The sequence below is a fragment of the Fundulus heteroclitus genome, unplaced genomic scaffold, assembly GCF_011125445.2.
Source record: "Fundulus heteroclitus isolate FHET01 unplaced genomic scaffold, MU-UCD_Fhet_4.1 scaffold_50, whole genome shotgun sequence".
NCBI lineage: Eukaryota > Metazoa > Chordata > Actinopteri > Cyprinodontiformes > Fundulidae > Fundulus > Fundulus heteroclitus.
In genome coordinates, this window is record NW_023396923.1 from 953,623 (window position 1) to 979,938 (window position 26,316).

Genomic DNA, 26,316 nt, shown 5'->3' on the forward strand with positions numbered 1-26,316 from the left:
AAATGACAACGAAAGACAGACCCCACACTGGTGTGGGATGCTATGAAGGCAGGTAAATTGATCTCTTGTTCTTGTTATATGAGGCGTATAACAACAACATTTGTCATCATCAGTTAAACAGATAAAGGCCTGGCATTTGTGTTTGGAGGATTTTGCTGTGAACACAGCATGCAGTTAAAGGAGCTCTCCTTGCAGGTAAGACAATTAAGTTTGCGAATACAGCAAAAAAAAAAAAAAAAAAGCATCTAAATCCTTGTCATTTTATTTAGGTGTGTCCTGGAGCGACAGACTGCTTACCGAGGGAAGGCTGTTGTCAGATGGTCAATCCACTGAACTTTCTGAATAAATCCAAAGAAAACATTTGACCACCGCTACTTTCATTTATGCATCTGTGGTCAGTTTGAGATGTTCTTACAAAAGTTAAAATGAACACCGATAAACCTCAGACTGGCAGATCTCCGCTTTGCAAAGACCCGCCCTACTCTCTTTCTGATTGGCGAATGTCCCGGCTCTGCCGGGTTTCATTGGTTGAGAGCAGCTTCAGTTTAAAACCTTGAATAACAAGTCTAGACGGGACTTTTTGCGCTCATTTTCCAAGTGACGGAAATCCGTTGCAGCGACAGAGAACTTTAACCCCTGGCATAAAGGCCCACAGACAAACAGCAAGTGAAATCCACTGCAAAAAAAGGCCTGGCATAGCATGAGAAAGGAGGAAACCCACCATCTGGTGACGTCCATGAGCTCAAGAGTTCCAGCTGTCATTGCCAGAAAAGCATTTTCAACCAGTTGTTAGAGATTAACATTTTAATTTCAGGTCTTTCATTTCGTCAATTAATTTGAGTCCCTGAAGTGAAGGGATTGTGTTAAAAATGCTTTAGTTAGTCATACTTTGATGCAATGTGTTTTGTTCACCCCACTGAATTAAAGCTGAAAGTCTTCACTCCAACTGCATTCGTGTTGTTTCATCTAAAACTCATTGTGGAATTGTACAGAACCAGAAATAGAACCAAGCTGACTCCGGTCAAACACTCATGGACCTGACTGTACAACTGATTAGCCACACTGGTTGGTACCATTCAGGCTGTCACAGCCAGGCCTGATAACTGCCTGACCTGAAGAAATATCTTTAACAGAACCCATCTGACAACACGAAGTAGGCTAGAATAGGGCTAGGCGATATGAACTAAAAATAATATCTCAATATTTTTAGGCTGAATACTTATCTCAATATGTTTTTCTTTTCATAAAGTAATTATAAAAAGGCATCTTTGAATCAAAGCTTTATCCCAAATGTTCCACAGACAATTTTTTTAAGCAAACAACTGTGGGTACCGTTAAGGATTTATCGATACTACTACTCTTAACAATACTCCTTATCGAGTTCGGTTATTTTATCAATACCATTATCGATACTTAGATTTTCTTTTTTGAAATAGAGCAAAAAAACATAAATAACTTAAATATAAATAACAAATAACTATATAAACAAAGGCTAAAACTCTATCTTGAATAAAAAAGTATGTGGTAGGAGTAAGGATATAAACATTGACAAGACAGAATTGATTTAGAAACACTCCTAAATTTTGCTAAAAACGTAAAAAATTATCTCTAAAAATTATTTCAAGTATTAAATATTTTACCTGAATCCAAACTACATTTACACTCTTTTTATATTATCCAATTTTAATCAAAGATAGAGTAGAGTGCATGAGCTGAATAAATGAAGAGGATGTGTAGTCGGTTACAGGAAAGGAATGCATTTAAGTGGCCGGAGAAAATAAAAGATTGTCATTACCATTCAATAGTATGTTTATAACATTGTTTTACAATCCTGCTTTGTAATCCTAGGAGACAGCTTTTGCTCATCGTTGGGACTCGAATGTTTCAATGGGACACAGACGAAGTCAGTCGCGTCAACTCAAACTGTCTGATGTGGCCCCAGGAATGGTTTGATACCTAATAATTATAAGGCAAGGTAGATCCCAACATAAACAATATAGTCTTCACTTATCTCTTTTTGAAAAATCTTGATATTTGTAAAATCCAGATCAAAACAAAGTCAAGCCATTCTGAAAAGGAAAAATGCACCAAAACCCTCTATCCAATGATGTAAAAGATAAATTGCCACCTACCTCAAACTCTATAAGGCAGGTGTTCCTGCCAGGTTTAAGGGGGCAATTACTTTTTTACACAAGACCAAATTGGTTTGCATAGCTACTTTCCCCTCTAGAAACATTAAAAGAGTCATCTCTCACTGGATTTTCTCAGGTCCAGGTAAACAGAGACTAACCTTTAGTTTTAGAACAAAACCAAGCACATTACAAAGTTATCATAAAGTATGTTGTACATGCAAAGCAGACTACAAAAAGCAGATGTACCTGCACCAGGCCGACGTCGCCATCCCATCTGTAAACATTAGAGAATGGTCTTCGGTCCACAGGGCAGGAGGGAGACATCTGCAATGTTAATTGCAAAAAAACAACTTTAATATGCAGTACTGATTCATAAGCATAATAAAGTCCAAGCTTTTTCCATACAGAGAAATAACTAAACATGCAATTTTTCACAGGATGGTGAAGCTTGGAAAACTAGAGGAATAACATCACCTGTGCCCATGTGAGGAGGCATCTCAGGCAGAAAACATGGCAGCAGCTGTCTGGCATGGCCAGCTCTGCTCCGGCGACGGCCCCCAGGCACACTGGACACTTCTCTGGCTCCTCGCCGTCGGACCCATCAGACGGGCCCTGGCCGCCTGCAACAAACAAGCAAACAGATTTCTGCATCACTTCACATGTGTGTGTACCAGAACACTTATCGGGTAATTTGGGAGAGACCAAGACAATCATTGCTGGAAGCAAAGTCTTTGATTTGGTGCCTTTATTCTTCGAACGGGTGGAACTGAATTGATGAAAGTGTGACTAGGTAAAGAGTGTGATGTTCATGAACATGGTGTGGTGATTAGGTTCATGAGTGAACACAGGCTGAGAATGTAACCAGTCTTTGATTGTTACAGGAAACGCGTTCAGACTGAATCATTCACTTAGAACAGTAGATTATAGAAACACTCTGGGCCCTAATAACACCAGACTTCAACACATTATATAGATTAAAGAAGTAAAATAACATCTCACCACTCCCAGCTCCAGTCATGTCCGGCCCCGCGTGGTCCTGACCACAACTGCAACAGAAACATGAACACATTCAAATGCATCAGACTGCTGTTTATTTTCCACCAGAGGTTCAGTTGGACCATCGGGACGCGACCTCCAGCACTCTACATGGTTACCGCCCAGATTAACCAACTGATCAGGGTATTTCACTGCATCATACTCTGAAATATGTAAAGTGTGCTTTACATCCAGTCAATTTCTCACTGGAGCAGATCAATAATCCTGTCAAGAAAGGATCAGCGTGCTTACTCACTATGCTTCAAATAGGTCAGATAATGGCATGAAAGCATGCTACGGTTTGAACAAAAGTTAGGGTTTTAACGCCTTTGAACAAGACCCTCATAACGATTCTGTGATTTTAAAGTGCTTTTGATTAAAGACCACAGAACAAACCGGACTGACCAGTTTCCTCCAGCTGCACGCAGCATAGGTAGCAGAGCACTGCTGGTTAGCTGGATGAAAAAGCGAAACATGACAACTCATCGTCCAGAATTCAGAGAAGTTTGAAATGTTTCCAGTTGCAAAAGGCAAATGGAGTCATATGAGCGTTGAGGTGATGAGCCAAACAGCTCCGTGTCTGCAAAGCAGCAGAGTGCAGGCTAGCTGCCCCGGCAGCTTCTTTTGCTGGTGTTACTCTATAAAACGAAAATCACAAAAACGCTAGAATATTCAGCTCCAGCTGGCATGTTCTACAGCAGGGATTCCCAAGTGTGGTGCGCCCCCCTGGGGGTGCGCGAGCTGCCACTAGGGGGTCTGCGAGGCGAAAACTCTAATGGCGTCTGACTGTGGGTTCCCCCCCCCCACACACAATAAAGATGTGTAAATAAGCATTTCTTTTGTAAAGCTTAAAAACTGTAAATTTAATCAATAAATAAAAATGTATTGTAATGATCCTTATTAGACTTTATTGCTAAATGCTGTTGCACACTTACTGCTCCTTTAAATCAGATTCCTCCTCTCCCCAGATCCGGGGAGAGGAGTCGTGAATCGGGGGACCTGCGGAGTGAAAGCTGTCCCGTTCTGTTCGTCCTAAAATAAAGTGTTAGAAGCAAAACCTTGGTCTGGTGCTTGGGTGTCATAAAGGAATCTTACATTATTAACAGGAAAATTGATTTATTTAGAAGAAATCTTCTATGCTTCATTTTAAGATGAAAAATCCGCATTGTGCTGTATATGCGCATATGGCTTGTGGTCTCTGCTTCATTCATTCTCGCAAATATGCTCACCAGGCTGAAAGCAGGGAAACAGGTGAGACATCTAAGGTGAAAGTTAGTCATTAAAGAGGAGAGGAAGAGAGTGAGTGAGAAATTGGAGGCAACAGAGGAGAGAATCCCAACGGATCCGGGAGAAGAAAACAAGCCAGAATCAGAAAATGTCTTTCTCTTTCCTGACTTTACATCGTTTACGTCTTTACGTCAACAGAGAAAACATTTAATTCGGGCCGGAAGTTTTATTTACGAGATTAAATTGAGTGACTCGGTCTGTCTATGGATCGCGCAGCGCCTACAGACAGCGCTACTGCTCATGGTGCCGCGACTTTGAACCAGTGACAAACACTAACGCGGTATGTCACTGCGCTGCAGCTGCTGGGGGGGATTAGTATAGACAAGATTTCTTGATTATGCTCACGCACAGATCTAAAATACTTCTCATTGCGATTCAGACAGGTGCAGACTGCACAGTGCAGTTCATTTTAAAGAGGCAGTTTTAGCACATTTTCAGACAGAAACGGGCTGTGGGGAGCAGAGGTGTGTTGCTGTGGGCGTGTTTACCTGCTGAAGGTAACCGTGTGAAACAATCAGAAAAATCTGATTAATAACATCTTTATGGAGTGCTAGAGTTATTGTTACTCTGTGCTGCTTCACCAGTTCTCTCGCTCGCTCACTTCGTGTTTGTATTTTGCGGCGTAAATTGTGCATCTGACTCAGATTTAGAAGATTTGTTACGACGTTTGAGTTGTAACTGCAACCGTTTCTTTTTTTTTTTGATATATTTAGATAGATAGATAGATAGATAGATAGATAGATAGATAGATAGATAGATAGATAGATAGATAGATAGATAGATAGATAGATAGATAGATAGATAGATAGATAGATGTAGAGCAAAGTGTTCTAGAGCAAAGTAGGGGTCATAAGACCGTTTGATGCCGACGTGCTAAAAAGATTTTCTGTATTTGTGAAACAAGTACCAAAGTACAAACTTTACAAGATGCTCAACATTACTCCCTTTAATGCAGGAGAAAGGCTGCACTTTTTGGAAAACGTTCTTATAAAATGCTACTTTATTCTCGTAATTTTATTTTCAAAGTACTCCAAAGTCCTTATTTTTATCATTCCCCCCCCAAAAACAGGGGAAGAAAACTGCCAAAAGGGGGTCACCAGTCGGTGGTACTGTTATCCAGGGGTCGCAGGCTGAGTTTGGGAACTCCTGTTCTAGATGTATTCCTGCTCCAACTCAACTGAATTATGTCAGCATCTCATCAACGGATACTAGTGTGTTTGACCCGGAAAATACCTAAGACATACAAGAATATCGGCTCTGGAGTAATCTGTTGATTATTGTAATAAATCGACAGATTACTCCAGCAGCAGCAGAAACTAATGGAGGGGTGAAAGCAGTGAAATCGTTTTCTCCATTTTTTGTTTAGAAATTCTGTGCAAATATCCAGATATTGTGGTAATTTTGACTCTGGGTTATTATACGGTAGCAGGTTCTTCTACCTGCTCATGCAGCGCCGAATGCCTTGCTTTAAGGAGAATGCACCGCCAAATCAAGCAGCAGATAATCACTTCAACAGTGGCCTAACAACCAACCACGTCGTCTCAATCGTACACAATAGTTTTGGTGTGCGGGCTGGAGTTCATTTATTTTGCATTGTGTTTGTTGTTTTTGTTTTGAATGATTAAATCTGAAGAAATATGATTCTGAAAGAAATGACTTTTAGGCTAAATTCTAACAAGTAAAGTTTTAGAGCAGACATGCTGATTTTGTTATTAATCTTTGTCTAGGACAGGGATTCCCACAGTGTGGTGCGACAGATGAAAAATGTAATGGCGCTCTGATAATTACAGTGTTCTTTTACCCACACAAGACGTGGAAATAAACATTTCCTTTGTAAAAATTTTAAGCAAAAACTGTAAATTTAATTAAGAAATAAAAATGTATTCACACGAAAAATGTATTTATTTAGAAGTCTTCTACTACGCTTCATTATAAGATGAAATACAGAAGAAGTTATCTTCTATCTACAAGCACCGATGCGCATGTCATGGCCACACCGCTGCTGCCAATGAGGGCAGCTGAGTAGCCACTGGCAGGAAGTTTGGGAAACGTGTTGATTTGTCACAAGATATGTAGGAGATTGGTGCAGTCAACTATGAAGGATAAAACATCCGAGGACAGTCCTCACAGCTCACGTACGCCCAGTACACCCATCAGACCTGGCAGCAGAAACAAGTTAAAGAGGGCCTTCCGATGTTTTCGGGGGGAGGGGGTGCACACTTTTTCAGCAAACACTTTATCTGCTTCAGGCTGAACTCTCTGTGACCCCTCTCACAGCTGCTCAAAAAGAAATCTCAATAAAATACCAAACATCTACTACATGTTGCCAATTCAGCTTCTTTTGAACACGTTGCCTATCTTGGGCGGGTTTGTTAAGATTTAGGCTGCTTTTCACAACATTTAGCGATTTCTTTTTCCTTTCTTTTTTAAGAAAGAACTAATATGAAAATGATATCAAAACAGTTGTCATTGTGTGGCAGAAAAGTAAAAACTTTTACATTTTAAAAAAAGACATCTTGCACTAATCTTATCAGTTCATTTACTTTGAAATGTGTGAAATCTGTGGATATAATCAGTTCTTAATAGTCTCTGGGTGTCACTAGGAAGTGGTCAATGTCAATTTTAAATGCCTCAAATGGGTTGAGATCTATTGATCAACCTTAAAATGTTTCAAGGAGAGAGAAATTTTACATTAAGATAGATTTGCTGTGACATCATCCAGAGAAGACGGCTCACCCGCTATTACCATCTAATGTAGAACAGATTACTAGATCAATGTGTGCTTCTGTGCTTTTTTGTCTCTCTTGTTGTGTCTCTGCTCTGTCTTCTGTAACCCCAGTCGATCGAGGCAGATGACCGTTCATACTGAGCCTGGTTCTGCTGAAGGTTTTTCCTTCCCGTTAATGGGGAGTTTTTCTTCCCACTGTCGCTTCATGCTTGCTCAGTATGAGGGATTGCAGCAAAGCCATGGACAATGCAGACGACTCTCCCTGTGGCTCTACGCCTCTCCAGGAGGGAATGCTGCTTGTCGGGACTTTGATGCAATCAACTGGTTCCCTTATATAGGACATCTTTTGACCAATCTGTATAATCTGATTTAATTTGGCTTTGTAGAGTGCCTTGAGATGACATGTTCATGAATTGGCGCTATATAAATAAAATTTAATTGAAAAAATTTAATTGAATTTACAACTCATGCTGGGAAACTGTTGGTAAACCACTCGCAGAATACTGGGAGACAGCAGCTGTAAAAACAAGCGCTTTGCATGCCAGGACTCATATCTGCAACTATGTGGGAGGGAGCCTTTATGGCGGGCATATACTGTACGATTTTTTCAATTGTTGTACTCAGATACAACTCAAACTGTACGACGAAACCGCAAGGTTTAAAAGTTCACAGCTCACAATATCAGATCTGTAAGGCCCGATGCTCTGATGCGATCTGACTGCTCACACTGTACGTCCAAAAAGCACACGGCAGACTTTGCACCGCAGAGAGATGGCGCTTGTTGGGCTCGTCTATCCGGAAGCCAAACATAAACAGTAGAAGAAAAAGCCAGACGTGTCAATGCTCACTATTAAATATGAGGCTCACTAGAACGGAACGTGCTGCCTTGGCAATTCTACGAGTTGTTAGGTCTGGACAATAATTCAATAACAATATATATCAGCCGATAGACATATCGATGATAGAAAAAAAAAAAGGGTAAATAAAAAGTTCAATAGAACAGTTTTCCTTTGTTTCGCATTGCAGCCATGCAGGTTAATATTACAGTCATTACATCCTAAAAACCAATCACAAACGTAGACCCAGGAACACTCAGTCACCAAGCTCCGCCCCCTTCAAAAGAGAGCACACTACTTTTCAGTTTTTAAATACTGAAGAATCCGCCCAAAAAAGGCAAAAAAATAAATAAAATCACACAGTGTATGCCTAGCTTTAGTTGGCTGCACTTGTTTGGTCAAGAAAGTGATCAGCTCTTTGCTAGCGCGCTGAGTCCCCTGCAGTCCTGTTTGTTTTCTAGATCCGGGCTTTAACTGTGTACTTTGAATTATGTGATTCTGTCCGTGTTTTCTGCATCGCAGAATTTATGGGCCTCAGCAAGTAGCTACTTTATCGATCCCTGATTGGAGTAAATCAAGTAAATGAATAACTTAGTGTCTTGTCTTCCTATTTACAATATTTTGACATAGGGCTGGACAATATAGAAAAAAAAGCTTATCGATAAAAAAAAAAAAATATTGATCGATATCGATAATTATTGAAAATATTTAAAACCATATTCTATGTGCAGCTCTTCCTGGACATTTTATGATATTGCTAAATGATTTAATTTTAATAAAGAACACAAACACAGAATTCCAATTAAATCTTTATTTAACCAACTTTTTTAACCATAACAGAATTTTTTTAAAGAAAAATAACTTAACAGACCTGAGTTATGTTATTAAATACTGACTAAGAATAAACTAAAGTGACCAGTAAAATGACCAAAATAAATATACCAATACCATTTTATCACAAAGAAGGGAGCCCAGTTTAGCTGCTATACCTGCTTTGTTTTGGAAGAACTTCCAGGAGATTCCTACGAAGACGCGGAGCGGCGTCAGGGCTGACACAGCTCGCGCTGCTGCGGGTGTGAGCAGCTTACGTGATGAAACAAGTTGGTTGCGTTACCAGACTTTGTTTTTACCAGTTCCTTGCAAGTTTTACAAATCACTGTGGTTTATTTCTGTCAGACTGGCGAACTAGTAAAACCCTGTTTTGGGACCGTTTCCTCCGTCGCTCATTGCTGTGACATATTCACGTGCTCTGTGTTGTGGTCTGAGAGGGCGGCGCTTTGTGACAGCGTGCCGGGGTCCGCGATTACGATTGGTCGAGAGGAAGTAGTGACTGTAGCATCAACTAATATGATAGGCTGAAAGGAAGGAAGGAAAACTGTCTATCAGACTTTTATCGACCCTTTTTTTTCCTATCGCACCACACGTCTATCGATCGATATATATTGTTATTGAATTATAGTCCAACCCTATTTTGACAATATATTTTCACAAAAATAGTCAGCATTGCATGCTATTCTCTTCATGGAACCCCAGTGAGAGCATTTGTAAAATAAAATCCTGATTTTCCACAAATTAAATCTTAAAGAATTGTAAATTTGAATGAAACATTTAAATCGATTTATCGCCCAGTCCTAATTAAGGATGCTCTTTTACGGAGCGCTAAGAGCTGCTGCTGCTGCTGTGATGATGTGTAGTGAGAGGCAGGAGAGTGACATGAAAGACGGAGAAAATGCGACATGAGCGTTCAGACTGCGGACGCTTCAAAAAATATCCGATACGTATCCAAATTAGTATCACATATGGAAGTGGCACAAATCATGATTTTTTTTTTCTGGGGGGGGGTGGGGATGGGGGGGGGGGGTTTGAAAAGATCAGAATTGGGACTAACACCATGAACACGACGACCTTTGGCCGCATGAGTGCAAAAAGATCGGCTTTTGGTCGCATTCCCTGCAGTGTCAACGTAGCCTTAGATCGTTGTGAGTGAAAGGTGTTGTACTGATTTTAACCACTAAGTGTCAGTATTACTTATCACTCCTTTAAAGAAAATTCCATGCAAAATTCAAAATTCCACAACACAGAAAATGCACAGAGCCAGTGCAGAATAGATCTGCAAGAACCAGATGTTTATGCTATAGGAAAAAAACGTTTTCCAATTAACTGCACGGCTGAATCCACGGCACATCCTTCCACACAGGACAGGGACACCGTGTGTTGTCTAGTCCACTGGTTGGCCGTTTATTAACACTTTTTACTTATGTTTTCCTAAATGGGAGCGGGATTGCCTTCATATAGGTTTCACCTCAATTAAGACAATAGGAAAATGATGTCAAACTGTAAATTGTTATTTTTTTCTGAAATATTAGAAAAAAATTATAGAAAAAATATTATTTTTATTATTAGAAAAAATAATATTTAAAAATATTATTTTTTCTAATAAAAAAGAACCCTAACCCTAAAAAAAATGTTTTTTTATTACAAACATTTTTATTATGTTTGTAATAAAAAACATTTATTACAAATTGTGTTTGATCACTTTTCTGAGTTGAGGCAAACTTACTACAGAGCCACTGTTTGTTTTAAGGTAACTGCTTAAAACAAACAAAAAGAAAACCATACTAACAATCAAGCATGGGGGTGGTAATGTGATGGTTTTGGGAGCAGTTTTGCTGCTTCAATACTAGGATCATTTAACATAAGCGATGGATGGATGAATTCTACTGTCTTTCAGAAAATCCTGAAGGAGAATCTCCGGCCACAAGTTCATAACCTTTACTTCATATATACATGCAGGTCTAATCAAAGTCCAAGCTTAAATCGGACTGCGGTCCTGTGGCATGAAAAACATAATTATTCATCCTCAAAGGCCTTTGAAGAGAGGGTCCTCCACGACAGTGACCCATTGCTCCCACCAGGAGTAGCACAGCAGCTCTTGGGTTTAGGGGATGATTACTCTTTCACAAAAGGATCAGACTGGGTTGGATAGCTTTTTTTTCCCTCAACAAATAACATGATCATTCAAAAGTCAGATTTTGCAGTTACTCTGGTATTTCTTTGTCTAATAAAAAAATTAATTTAATGATTTCAAACATTCTAGAAATCAAATCACTATGTTGCTTAAGATCTTCAAAATAAGGTCCATCAGCGAAGGAAAACTAAAATATGTGATATTTCTCATCAGTTTCATTATTTATTTTTTATTATTATTATTATTATTATTATTATTATTATTAATACAGAAAAAAAACGAGGTTAATAAATCGCTGACGTTGTCATTTTGCAGTTGCGGAAGATTTCCAATTTCTCAATCATGTTGACATGGGCAGGTTGCAGTGGATCCCTTAGTGTGGTAAATTATCTGATTTGGGGTTTTCATGGATGTAAACGTGGAGTTGGATCAAAATTTGAAGCATGAAATGAAACCGCTCAATCAAACTGAATGTGAAACAAGACGAAGGTTTAATTCTGTAACTCACTTCCTGCTGAAACCCAAAAACCAATGCAGGTAACAACCTGCTTAGACTCTATGGAGTCAGGTCTCTGCCGCTTTGCTGCGTTCAGCCTTTCCTATGAAGAAAATCAAACTTAACCAAGTTTGAATCATGGTAAACAAGCCAATCTGTAGCCTCTGTATGGCCAACAGAGCGAGCAAAACCCCTTTGTCTTGCATGTTGCGTTTCTGGGTATTGAAGCAGAAACTTTCCAAATAGTTGAATACATAAAAATCTATCTGAGTGAAACATTCAAATGTCACCGAGACTAGCGAGTCAGTCTGATGCTCTGGCCTAAAGACATTTCTAACCACTCAGCAGAGATCATGTCAACACGCAGCACCACTGCTGAGCTTTGTTTTTCCAACTGTCAACCCAACTTTGTTAATCAGGGTCCATTTACATCAATCGATTTCAAATATTCATCCGAATCTAATTGTATTAAACGGGATCTTATATATGGAGAGAGAAATGAGAGAAACCATCGTTATTTATATTTTAAAAAGCTGTTTTGGCGAGCAAGGCCTCCAGACTGGCGACAGTGAATTAGCACCAACTTGTGCCGACGCGACGGTAACAACATGATTGTTATTGGACAGCAGGGCAATTGTAGCTAGCTACAACCAGAGCCTTCTGACAGCTACCTCCCTGTTATTAGTGCTCCAAACAGAGCGTCTAGATACGGTTTATGATTAGTCACAACGACTGCAATGAAGGTCAGAACCCAGCTAGCTAGCTAGCTAGCTAGGCGAATTTAGCTCAAAGCTAGCGGCTTTGAATAACACCACCTGCTTACGTCGCCTGTAGCTTCCAAGCAGCTAGCTCCGGTTAGCTAATGTAAATTAGCGTTACTCACCTTTGAACGGAGTTGAGGCTAAATTCTGCTCAATCAAGTGCTTTTAGCTTCTAAGGCCTTGCGCTGTTGTCCGGCCGAATTAATATAATTGAGAAGTAGTCTGTGCTAAAAACGAGGCATAGATTTCAGAAAGTCTCTGCCACATGTCTTGCAGTCTAGCTGTAAAGTTGCACCTCTGGCACCTCCTGTTGGAAGCGCGGAACATTACACCGCAATGTCAATATATTCAATTAGGTTTCGTTTACGCACCACAGGAATCCAAGCTGTTTTAGTATTTTAAATACATAAAGAACTAGAAAAAATTGATTGAGGAAAAGATGCATACGATCTTTGAAGAAGAGGAAAAAAAACTAGCTGAATTGAAATAAAATAACCAATTTTAACATGAAAAACAGCTGAAGGATTAGAAGAATGTTATGAAAAAAACTGAACTAGTTGAAAGTTAGTATTAGTAGTACTAGTTGTATCAGTAGTAGTGGTAAATGGACTGAACTTATATAGCGCTTTTCCAGTCATGCGGACCACCCAAAGCGCTGTACACTATAGCCACATTCACCCAGTCTATCACTGACACAAACACATTTATACACCCAGACGCAGCTCTGTAGGCAATTTGGAGTTAAGTGCCTTGCCCAGGGGCACATCGACGTGTGGCAAGGGGAAGCTGGAAACAAATCCACAACCTTCCGATTGCCAGACAACTACTCAACCCATCAAGCCACAGTCACCACAGTGGTAGTATCATTAGTAGTAGTAGTAGTAGTAGTATCAGTATTAGTAGCAGTATTAGTAGTAGTAGCAGTATAGGTAGTAGTATTAGTATCAGTAGTACTATCAGTAGTAATGAAAAACAGCTGAAGGATTAGAAGAATGTTGTGAAAAAACTGAACTAGTTGAAGATAGTTGAAGGATATTTGAAAGCTAGTATTAGTAGTAGTAGTTGTAGTATCAGTAGTAGTAGTTGTAGTATCAGTAGTAGTAGTAGTATCGGTATCAGCAGCAGTAGTAGTAGTAGTAGTAGTAGTAGTAGTAGTATCAATGGTATCATAAGAATTTGATGGAACTTGAAGTATTTGAAAAAAATTAAAGAATTTAAACCATTTGAACAATTAGGAGAATTTGAAGGAATGTGAAAAATGTGAAGAATTTGAAGGAATTTGCATTCATTTTAATGGGAGCAAAAAACGCACAAAAAGTACAAATATTTTAAAAAGTATAAAAGTTAGCATAACCAGGTGGGTAGTGCTGTATAGGCCTGGTGGGTCTGGGCATCCTGCCAGGTCCTGTTGCAGTTCAAGGCCCGATAGAAAAATTATGTGAAATCCAATAAGTGACAGAAAAATGACACATGCCTGATATTCACTGGAAAATTTAAAAATATTAAGAGGAAGTGACTTTGCGAATTTCAGATTCCTACGTTCATCACAGCCCCTGCAGTGGGCGACAAAAGGTGCCATTCTAAGCAAAGGGAGCATGACCCTGACCTGGAGTAACCTCTGGCCAGCAGAGTTCTGTTGTCATGGAAACTCACTCACACCTGCTGGTGTCAAGTCTTCTGCATGCAACACTTTGGGTCAGAAGAGCTCTAATTGGAATAAAATGGCATCACTTTGCCTCGAACAACTCTGGATATTTCGTTAACCATTAGGGCTAGAGACGTAATTTTTTCTGCATTTATTTCGTAACGGATAGGAGAACAAGACAAGCTATCGTTTTTTTGCTGAAAATATTTTAATAAAGGCGCAAAAAATCATGATATAAAGGTTTTTTTATGGAAATGCAAAAATCCTCTAAAAAGGGTCCCGAACAAATCGCTCTAGCTGAAAAAGTATAGGAGATATCAAAATAATTCTTTCACCGTGAGTATCAGCAGGCTTTTGAGGAATATGGTGCTTATTTTTATGTTTGTACAAAAATCGGTGTAGGCATGGCGACGATGTAAAAAGTGCATCATGTGGAAGGACACAGGTCCAAAGTGTTTTCAGGATTTTGCACATTCGCTACTCCCGAACAAACTGTGCCTGTGGCAAAACCGTATCAGTTATCAAGAAAATAATTTTTTGTGAGTGCCAGAAGAGTCGGATCGTGATTGTGTGAAAGTGTCATGCCTGTACATCAAACGGTTTAGGAGTAGTGACGATGTAGAAAAGGGCCTCATAGACCCTTTTCACAGTGACGTCATGCAACTTCCGTTCTGCGGTGAAGCAGGGTATCTTTACTTCCGCTTTCTCCGCGAGCAGTGTTTTTACATAGGGAATTCACACAGTCCCTCACCAATCTACCCAAATTTCGTTTGGGAGACGTGCACAAACTGGTACAAAAGCTTTCGGCCACACCAGCCTCCAGACTTGACAAAGATGACAAGTTCTTTGTGGAACAATACCTTTTCGATTATGAAGGTAAGAGCTTTGTCTTCTTAGCTCTGTTGTTAGCATAGATGCTAGGATAATGGTAGCTATGCTATCAACAGGACTTTTGTCATTTATTAGTTTTCTATTTCTCCATTTTATTGCTACGCTAGCTTTATTGCTATATCAGCTTATCTGTTTCACAGCTTTTAGCCAATGAGTCACACCAGGGATATAGTTGAGGTATAATGTTGAGCCTTTTCATACTTTGTTTTGGAACAGTGTCAATGCTGTTGGCCACTTGGTCACAGCTCTATGAATAAAAATGAGGAGCCTCATTCCCTCCCGTTTTTTTTTTTTTTTTTTTTTTGTGTAGTATTTTACTAAAGTTGCAGACTTTGCAGTATCCCTCAAAATTCCTCGGTGGGTTCAGTGTGTTTCTCAGTCTCGTCAGTAGATTTGGAGCCCCAATTAATAAAATAATTCTGCCCATTCCTGTTAAAACTGTGATAGTTTAGGACATCAAAGACTGAGAAAGACGCTGTCAATGTTGCTTGCACACTGCATGCACACTAATAATCAGTTAATTATAGTATTTATGGATTATGCTGCTGTCGGGGCAAACCCCTTGTGTCCTATACTGTTATTTTTCAGGAACTGACCAAAAAAACATGGATTTTAAAAAACTTCAGACATCACACTTCATATATTTTAGTTATTTATTACATAGATACTTCATAGCAGCTCTGTCCATTTTACCTGTCCTGTTTATCGTGCTGCCTTGCTCCGGTTCCCCTCTGCCTTACAGAAGAGCCTGCTGCAGAGCTCTGGTGGGTTCTGAACTGTCAATTCTTTTCCGAGCTGTGGACCCTGCTGCCTGTTCCTGGTTCCAAGAAGTCTCTCTCCGGGCCGTCAGCTCCTGCCAACATCATTACCCTGTTCCCGTGCAGTTCTACCTCGCTGGTTACATCACCCTCCATCCCATCAAACCTTCAATAAAGACTTTCATTTTAAGTCCCGTGTGTGTGGTTCTGGGTTCATCCATAGACAAATTAGACTTAGACAACTTTATTTGTCATTATGTATGCACAGAGTGCGTACAGAACGAAATTCCGTTTGCATACAGCTTGAGAATTACAGTAAATTACAGGATAAAGTGCAGAAGTGATTTAACAGTAAACAATTGAAATGTAAACAATGCAGGAGAAAGAGACAGAGTGCGATCACAGTGTACAGGTGAGTATTTTTTAAAAACATTTGTATGTGCAGAAATTAATTAATTTCTCAGATTAATTTCCTTTCATTAATAAATTGATTTTGACAGCTCTAATAAAAAATTACATAGTGAGCCACTGAAATTATCTTGGGAATAGCTAAATAAACTTATAACTCAATTATCTTTAAGAAAGAAAGATGGAGTTTAATTTGTTAAAGACCACTTGCAGAAACATAGGTCTCCTCGGAAGAGAAGTGCTGACTGCAGGCGTAAGTGCTGCTGCGAAGGATTTTAAAATTTGGCCCCTCGTCTCTTATTGCCGTCACCCAACGGGCTCCAGTCTCAGCATCAGCCGGGAAGTTGTGAAAACTGAGATATGGAAAGTTGTTTTTTTTGTTGTTCGAACACTGTGGGACACTGCAGTAGCGGTTTCTCTGTGATTGTGCCATGCTTGGTGGATATGATGCTGCTGAGAGATGGACACAAGGGGAGAAAAAAATAGATTAATTATAATACTTTTTAAAACCTTTATTTAACCAGATAAACTCCCATTGAGATTAAGATCTCTTTTTTAAAGGTTGATCTGACTAAGAGGTCAGCAGCACATGTCATTACTAATACAGTATAATAAAACAATTTCAGGCTTCTACTTAAAATATACAGTATTTTGCACAAAAACTTAAAAAAAAGTGCATTAATATAAGTGCAAATAATATTATGAAGAAAATTCATTATAATACACAGAAAATTCAGAAACAGAAGTACTGTCCAATAGACTCACGGTAATTTTTTTTTTAGGAATGAACAAAAAAATTCAAATGGAATAAGATCTTTTTAATTCAGTGACTGCAATTATATATAACACCTCACCATAATCAAGTAAGGGGAACAATGTAGCAGATAAATGTCTCTTTTTTCACTCAGTGAACAAGATTTATTTTTATAATGGCAAAGCTACAGTAATCATTTTATAACATCTACATCATATTAATGCTGCATGTCAGCTTTGATCTTCATGTTACTGTCCCAATCAAAGCATCTATATAACAGCAATGATCGCTATAAATGCTAAGGAAAATAAAGATAGTCAATAAGACACGTTTATTTTTTGTGCTTTTAGTCTTACCTGATGAAATCACGCTGATTACTGATAGGTAAAAGTTTGGTAAGGTAAGCTAACAAGCTGCTGCATGTTAGCTTTGATCTACATGTTACTGTCCCGATCAAAGCATCTATATAACAGCAATGATCCCTACAAATACAAAGGAAAATAAAGATAGTCAATGCGACACATTGTGGTCTCAGTCTTACCTTATGAAATCGCGCTGATTATCAGTGAAACACCTCTTCACCTCCCGAATTTTCTATGTAAAAGCATGTAGCCGGAAGTAAAGATACCCTGCTCCGCTTCAAAACGGAAGTTGAGTGACGTCATGTGAAAAGGGTCTATTTGGGGGGGGGGGATGGAAGTCTGATCCTGTTTCAGCATTTTTTCCAAAACGCTACTCCAGAACAAATTGTTCCTGCGGCAAAACCGTAACAGTTATCGACAGAATTCCTTTTTTGTGAGCACCAGAAGGGTCTGGACATGAATGTGTGAAAGTCTCATGCCTGTACATCAAACGGTTTAGGAGTAGCTATAATGCAAAAACATGTGTCGCTTGGGAATGTCAGGTGTGATTTTTCACCGCCCCTCCATAGAAAATCAATGGAGAGCGTTTGGAGTTTTTGCCGCTCTGGGGTGATTTGCGAAAAATCTATAAATCCCACACCAATGATGGTTACATTTTCTGAATTCAGACAAAAATTTCTACGTTTTGATGTATAATTTATGTGCATAGAGTGAAAATTGAGCGAGTGAGAAGAAGTTGTTCAGAGAAGGAAAATGTATTGCAAACACCAGAGTGGCCACTCTAAATGAACTCCCTAGCAACCATAGCAACGAATTCATTTTTCTGAATTTCATGAAAATGCACAATTATTTTAAGGAGGTACTATATGAAAATGGTGAAAGATATGAAAAAGCTGAAATATACCATAATAGCCAAAAGATATCACTACATTTAAAAGTTTAATGGCATTTCTAGCTGAAAGTTGGCTGAAGCAGTAAGCTGTCAAAAAGCTTAAGAATTTGAAGGATTCTCCATTCAATTTCAATGAGAGCAAAAAACTCACAAAAAGTTGAATATTTTAAATATTATAAAAGTTATAATTACCAAAAGTCATAGCAGTAATGTCCTGAAGGAGCTGAACGTTTTGATAGCAGAATGGTTGAAATCGGTTGAAAAATGCGGAATGAGTTAGGCGTCAAAAAATGTACGGAATAATAATAATAAAGAAAAAACAGGAAAACAATAAGTGAGAATGCAGAATAGCATTCTCATTTGAATAGGTTAAGCGTGAAAATGATTCAGTAAAAAATGTATAAACTGTGTATTAAGTGTAATAGCTGTAATCTAACATTCGTAGGAACTATTTTATTAAATTATTTCATAATTAAAATAATTATATTATCATTAATTTATTTATCTGTGACCCTTATCCATTAAAGGCATTAGCAAGGCTATCCCTGTCGTTGGCAGATGAATGATCTGCAGCTGATTTGCTATGCAGATTAAAAAAAATACCTGAATTTATAGCCAATTGCAGTAAAGAAGATATTGAGTATTTGTGTTTTTAGCTATCATTCAGATGTTTAATAAATTAGTGATTGTTAATCTAAATATTGCAGTTTGTCAAAATTTAGATATTATGCAAATTAGCAACATAAGGAGCAAAACACATTTTTCACTCTCAGCTATGTAGATTATATAACATGTCTTTGACACTGAAACACGGCATATATTTTGAGCAACAGCTTATTCTTTATCTGTAGTTTTTCAAATACAGTTGCATACAGCAGGATTACTTTGCTGAACAGCTCTAATGGCTTCTGTTTCCTTATCCGCAATAAGAGGATAGTGTATGTAATTTTGTTATTAGTTAATTGTTAATCAATATTTGTCCATTATTTAATTCATCTAAATAACTTAACATAACTTAACATGGGCCCTGGGGGCCAGAGCATTTCCTGTGATGGCCCCTCTTGGGCGCACTGCTTTGGGGACCCCTTTGGGAGTCCGGGGTTATGGGTCCTCTGACCCCTGCCTCTGTGCTCGGGGAAGGCGGGTCTTTGGTTCTCCACAACCACTATCGAGCTATTTCCTTCTGGATAATTTTCACCTAAACTAGTGCACTCTCACAAACTCCCACAGGTGCTGGGTCCCAGGTATTAAATGTTCACTTATATACAGAAAGCCTATAATTTATTTATTTATTTATTTTCTTTCACTTTCTTTTTTCAGGTATCACTTTACACATGTCAGTTTAAATAAATATACATATGATTTAGCAATGGCATCAAGGTGTTACTCGATTGTATATGTTGCTTTCTGTTGGTTGTGCTGTTCTTTTTGCATCTCTTTCCAGGTGATGGAGCAGACTAGAGGACGTTTTATCATTCTCTCCCTTTCATCTCTTCTTTCTTTCACCTCTTCTCTTTCTTTTTTTTCTCTTCTTGTTCTTTCTTTACTCTCCTACTTTCCTGTTGTAGTGTCCATATAATTTGAAATTCTCCCCGCAGGAATCACAATAAAGCTATTTACATGCACAAATCAAGTGGAGCACTATGGCGAAAGCTGTTTGCTCCACTTGTGAAAGCAAAATCTGTCGAGCTCTATTTGGCATTAGGACATCAATTCTTATTGCCACATTGCTAGACAGGACACTGGGGGGAAAAAAGAAAGAAAAAAAAAGAAAAGAAAAAATAACTTAATTCAGTGCACCAGGTTGAAATACACAAGCAGAATTTCTAATTACTACAGCTCTACCAGAACTACATATATTGCTAATTAATACTAGTATAACTAATTTACATACCATTATTTCGTCACAAAGCCCAAATTACATCTAACTTTAAGATTTATTTGTCACATGTTGTTTATTCTGATTTATCAGGTACAGAAGACATGAAAAAGTTACTGTACATATTTCTGCTTTTCCTGGTTTAAAATTATTTATAGTTGTCTTTGATCTCTGGCCTGACCTGGCCTGCCCAGTCTGATATTGACAAGTCTGATTTTGGTTTCAAAGGACTGTAACAAGGAAGATAATTTTTTTCTTAATCAGAATCTTAAGGAGTTAAAAGATTAGTGTTTTCTGATATGTCTTAAAATACAAAAGTGCATTGAAGTACATGGGTTTTTCTTATGGTTTATGGACCGAAAAATTCAGGCGTTTTTAGTTTGGATGCATTTTTAATAGGAAAACTAAAATACAGGTTTCAGTGTTTGACTGCCAAACAGAGTGGGAAAAGTTGGCTAATTCCAATTTCTGTCCGTTTGATTGGTGCATGTCTAATTTTAAATTTCAAAAGAATCTATTGAATTCAATTCAATTTTATTTATATAGCGCCAATTCATGAAACATGTCATCTCGAGGCACTTTACAAAGTCAAATTCAATGATATTATACAGATTGGTCAAAAATTTCCTATATAAGGGAACCGGTTGATTGCTTCAAAGTCCCGACAAGCAGCATTCACTCCTGGGGAAGCTACAGGGAGAGTCGTCTGCATTGTCCATGGCTTAGCAGCAATCCCTCATACTCAGCAAGCATGGAGCGACAGCTATCAAACATATGACCACCTGGGGCAATTCCTATCATTTTCTTTTAATCTAATCAATTTTTCCTCTACAATTTGTAAAAGGAAATGAGTACAGAATTGCATTAAGAAAAGAGAGGTTGTACCATGGTCATAGAAAAAAAAAATTGCAAATAATTATATCTTTCTGTCGAACCTTATAAAATGGTCTTCGATAATTCAACATTGACTGCCTTTTCAACGTTCTGCAGCCCCCGCTCTGATACCACCCCACAATGTGTTCTTTTTCTCCACGATATTTAACTGCTTGGAATAGATCCGTCTGCTGGGTTGGAGAGATATGTTTTAGCTTTAAATTTTATTTCATGGGTCAAGTACTTCCCCTGTTGCCTTGATTTGTTCAAATAATCAAAAACCCAAACTTTTCTTAGTCGAGGAGTGATTATTTAATTGCTGAAAATATCCTTCCATCCGAGCGCAGAAAAAACATTCAGAGAAGTCAATCTGAAATCAAAAGAAAGTTTTCTTTTATGCTGATGATATATTAGTTATTTCCAACCCCAAATTACCATTTGAGTTTTTGCTGTGGGTGTCTTGATGGTAATAAAATAATATGGTAATAAAACATGTTGTGTAAAATACAGAGGTGAAGTTTTACACAGCCATTTCAAATCTGAAGGAAAACAACTGTAAATCAGAATCAGACATACTTTAATAATCCCAGAGGGAAATTACTTTTGTTACACGCTCCAGATATACAAACATTTTATATATATATTTACAACATTCCACACAAAGCAATATAAATATATACATATATAAGTCAATATATACATATATAAGTCAATATATATATATATATATATATATATATATATATATATATATATATATATACATATATATATATACATACACACACACACATGTATATATATACACATATGTATAACTATAAATCCAAGTAAAGTGATAGTGACTTGTGAAAGAACAGTGAAAAGAATTAATAAATGTCAATTACAGAGGGGGGGGGGGGTGTCTGAATCACTGAGGGAGGCGTTGTAAAGATTGATGACCACAGGCAGGAATGATTTCCTGTGGCGCTCAGTGGTGCATCTGGGTGAGAAGAGTCTTCTGCTGAAGCAGCTCCTCTGCTGGAGAGGGTGTGAGACATTGTCTAAGATGGACTGAAGCCTGGACAGCATCCTCCTCTCTGCCACGGTCGTCAGAGTGTCCAGTTCCTCCCCCACAACATCACCGGCCCTCCTGATCAGTTATGTGTTGTCATTTCTGCTTTAAACTTTCTGTTCTCTCTCTTTTCTCTTCATAGTAGGTACACCTGGTCTGGCGTTCTGTTAACTGTGACATCATCCAGAGAAGACGGCTCACCCGCTATTACCATTTAATGTAGAACAGATTACTAGATCAATGTGTGCTTCTGTGCTTTTTTGTCTCTCTTGTTGTGTCTCTGCTTTGTCTTCTGTAACCCCCAGTCGGTCGAGCCAGATGACCGTTCATACTGAGCCTGGTTCTGCCGGAGGTTTTCCTTCCCGTTAATGGGGAGTTTTTTTTCCCACTGTCGCTTCATGCTTGCTCAGTATGAGGGATTGCAGCAAAGCCATGTACAATGCAAACGACTCTTCCTGTGGCTCTACGGTTCCCCTGGAGTGAATGCTGCTTGTCGGGACTTTGATGCAACCAACTGGTTTCCTTATATAGGACATTTTTGACCAATCTGTATAATCTGACCCAATCTGTATAATATGATTGAACTTGACTTTGTAAAGTGCCTTGAGATGACATGTTTCATGATTTGGCGCTATATAAATAAAATTGAATTGAATTGAATTGTTCAGTCTGTTGTCAGCGACCCTCAGCCCACTACTTCAGCATTGTGCTACAGATGTTAAAGGACCTCAGCCTCCTCAGAAAAAAAGAGTCAGCTTTGGCTCTTTTTGTAGACCACCTCGTGTTTCTAGTCCAGCCCAGCTTATTGTTAAAGTACACTCCCAGGTACTTATACTCCTCCACATTGTCTACAGGGACCCCCTGGATGGAAACAGGGGTCACAGGTGTTTTTGTCCTCCTCAGATCCACTATTAGCTCCTTAGTCTTTGTCACGTTGAGCTGTAGATGGTTCAGCTCACTCCAAGTGATAAAGTTGCCCACCACAGTCCTATATTCACTTTCATCACCCTTTTTAATGCAGCCAACTATTGCTGGGCTTTCCCCCGATGTACTGCAATAGTATCCTGGCAATAAATGAGCTAATCTATCACTAAAAATAAACAGCAAAAAGAAACAATCTTTAATAGTAAATAATGAAAGATTCTAAAAATGCTAATTAATACCCATAATGTTCAAAGACCCCTAATCCTGTATGCTCCACCCTTGTTATAACCTTGAAATGTTATAGAAGACCAAGTGCTGTCTGTTTAGCAAAGAGAGATGAACAGCAAAGGTACTAATAGCTGAGTCACTGATGATTTTGTAAAAATACCCCCTAAACAAATGTACATATTTTAAAATGTAATACAATACACAGCTTCATCTACTCTAATTATAGAGTGAGACTCTTTGACTATGTAAGTGTAGGTGTACTAAAAGAATAACACTTTAAAGCAGAGTGATAAGTTTAGTAGATGAACTGATAAAACAGCGGTTCTAGCTAAAGTTGAAAAAACACTGTCAGGAAAGATGGTCTATATAAAAAAATAAAAAAAAAAAAATAAAAAAAAGCTGCCTCCATTTATTGTGGAAAATGAAAGTAACCCAAATATGTAAAAGTGGCCGTCTTACTAGCTTGTTTTACTAGCCACACACAGACCTGATTACTGTCAGAGTTGCTGAAGCAAGAAAAAAGTATCTATTATATATATTTTAAAGCAATGCATCATAACCTGATTAAAGAATCCAAGAACAGATGAGAAAGACACTGACCATCTTTCAGTCTGGATCGAGTTACAGAAACATTTGTTTCAAACTGCAGTGAACCGGTCAGAGCTGTTATTTACAAAGGGAGAAAACATCCAAAACTTACTCCAAGAGAGCATCCCTGATGCATTCAGGTGGTGACCAAAGAACCCAGAACATCTAAAGCTACGCTGGTCTAACAGGGCTGGGTTAAGGTCAGGGTTCATGATCTAACAATGAGGAGGAGACTGGACAAAGAGTTACATGGATACAAATGGCATTCATAACTTTCAAGCCCAAAAGTACTGTTTTGACCAAGACCTTAAATCTGACTGAAATGTTGTAGCATAACCTTAAAGGCTGTTCATGCTCAAAAATATCATGCGGCTGAAGTAAAAACATTTCTGTAAACAGGAATGGGCTTGAATCCCTCCAGAGACAGAGGTTCCTTGCTAGTTACCAGACACGTACGATGTCAGTTGTTGCTCTGGCAGAAACGGTGATAAGGATTAGGGGACATTTACTTTTCCACATTGGGCCATGCTGCTTTACAAAGCTTTCCCCCCCTCCTGCATGAATGAAATTTTTCAATACATTGCATGTGTTGACTTGGAACTTGAGTGGAAAAACTCATGACCAACAAACAAAAGAAAGCAGGAAACAAAGTAAAGCCCAGGCAAAATGTTCAGTGTTTTATTTAAAAACTATAAACAGTCACCAAAGTAAATAAAGCCAATCTCTAACAGACTGTTAGGTCTATGTATAGTCACACATCCTACTGACACCGCAGAAATGAAGATGGTTGGGTTGCCCCCGGTCAGATGCTAATACGACAGGCAGTCAAATGTTACACAACACACGGTAGAGAGAGGACAGTCTGAGGACGTGAGCCGGAATGTGGCATGGTAGTAAGAATGAAAAAATAGTACAATAAAACTCCACACTATATTAAGATAGAAAAAAGTAGTGAAGAAAATATCATACCTGCACGTAAAGCAAAGAACACAGGAGAAAACCTGTATAAAAACTCCATGTATTTAAACCAATTTACAAATACAAAACAATTTTTGGTACGCGCATCGTGCCCGTACGATGACAAAAACGCTTACAGTGGATTATATGTTCCTTGTGTGTGCACGTGTTGAGGGGAGGGGCATGTGGAGGTGGGAGTCGAGGAAGGGAAAGAGAATACCTTCAATATTTTTTTTCTTCTACAAAATGACATGAGATATATTATTCCATACTCTTTCAGCCAGCAAAATGAGTTCTACAAGGTATTATAATACAAAAAATGTCACAGTTCCACAAAAAACTGTTTTTTCCCCCCATCCCAAAGCTTTACAGCATCAGTACCTTTGCAGAATTATTTACAAGTTTAAGTACATTCATCCACTGCTGAGTATAGAATCACATTAGATACAAGTGACCAAGGATCATAAAAAAAAGCAAAATAAAAACAAACATACTACTTTAGTAAATCCTGTCAAAGTAATGTTTCTATTACCCCACAGAGCATGTTCTCCAGTGGCTGCTTCGGCATCAAAGGATCTTTATATATATTCACAAAGTATTTACAAGATTCTTTTTTTATTAATTGTAATGGTATTCATTTCGATAATAAATAAGTGAAAATATATTGACTCAAGTAAGAAAACCAAGCTACTGAGTTTCTAAAGAAAAATTTCTCTGCTCCAGTCGCCGGCTGAGTCCTCCTTCCAACCCAATCCTGTGAGATACCTTCAGCAGCCCTGCCTCTTCATGGCCCCACCCACCCACAGCTCAAGCACACTCCTGTTTAAAGGATCACAAAACAACATAAAAAAAGAAGAAAAACTATTACACTCAAACAAAAATGTGCTCATGTTTGGGGTTTGAACAGTGGAGTCCCTCGGGGAAGCAGTCTCAAAGCGCTCCCCCTGGTGGGCAGCTGGTGGAAGATCCCCAAAGGCAGGTTCTTTTTCTCTCCCTCTTCCCTCCCTTCTCTATCCCTGTGTGTGATGGTAGAGAGTGGGGCGGTTGAACACAGGTTGGCGAGGAAGTAGGTGAGGGGTCACGCAGAGTTTTAGGGGTGGAGGTGGAAGCAGCAGAACTTTGTCCTGGTTCCTCTCCTTTGCTTCCCCCGTCCCTCCACCCATGGACCAGCTACAGCTCACCGGCGCCTCGCTCCTCTTCTCGGGAGCGGGACCGGGGGATGGTACGGGTTGTCCATTTGGCGTTAAGCCTGAAGCGAACGCTTGAGTTCATAAAGGCATTTGGCGAGCGTGGTGGAAACCTCCATATTACTTAATGCAAGCACAGAGAGGTGCGTCTCATGCCTTTTTACCAACCTGAAAAATAGAGGAAAAAAAACAACTTTAAAGATCTACCAAACTCCACATGACAAGCTGCACTATTAAAGTCTCCGTCCGTCCGTCTTCTTCCGCTTATCCGGGGTCGGGTCGCGGGGTAGCAGCTTCAGTAGGGAGGCCCAGACGTCCCTCTCTCCAGCCACTTGGGCCAGCTCCTCCGGGGGAATCCCAAGGCGTTCCCAGGCCAGCCGAGAGACATAGTCCCTCCAGCGTGTCCTGGGTCTTCCCCTGGGCCTCCTCCCGGTGGGGCGTGCCTGGAACACCTCACCAGAGAGGCGTCCAGGAGGCATCCTAACCAGATGCCCGAGCCACCTCAACTGGCTCCTCTCGACATGGAGGAGCAGCGGCTCTACTCTGGGTCCTCCCCGGATGACTGAGCTCCTCACCCTATCTCTAAGGGAGAGCCCAGACACACTACGGAGAAAACTCATTTCAGCCGCTTGTATCCGGGATCTCGTTCTTTCGGTCACGACCCAAAGCTCGT

General features: G+C 39.1%; 1 protein-coding gene and 1 long non-coding RNA gene across 2 annotated transcripts in view; both read right to left on the reverse strand.

Moving 5' to 3' along the window:
* Positions 1-2,368: 2,368 nt before the first annotated feature.
* LOC118560884 lies at positions 2,369-12,550 on the reverse strand. The gene is made up of 4 exons (XR_004929670.1): positions 12,366-12,550; positions 3,132-3,178; positions 2,607-2,752; positions 2,369-2,456 (listed from the first exon to the last, which is right to left on the reverse strand). It is a non-coding gene; the product is annotated as an uncharacterized LOC118560884 (long non-coding RNA).
* An 11,601-nt stretch (positions 12,551-24,151) lies between these two features.
* The window catches only part of arid2 (AT rich interactive domain 2 (ARID, RFX-like)), a 46,950-nt gene continuing 44,785 nt past the window's right edge, over positions 24,152-26,316 (reverse strand). Inside the window, exon 21 of the mRNA XM_012851625.3 lies at positions 24,152-25,811. Coding sequence (XP_012707079.2) covers positions 25,700-25,811 — 112 coding nt within the window. The 3' untranslated portion in view covers positions 24,152-25,699. The remainder of the gene's footprint in view (positions 25,812-26,316) is intronic.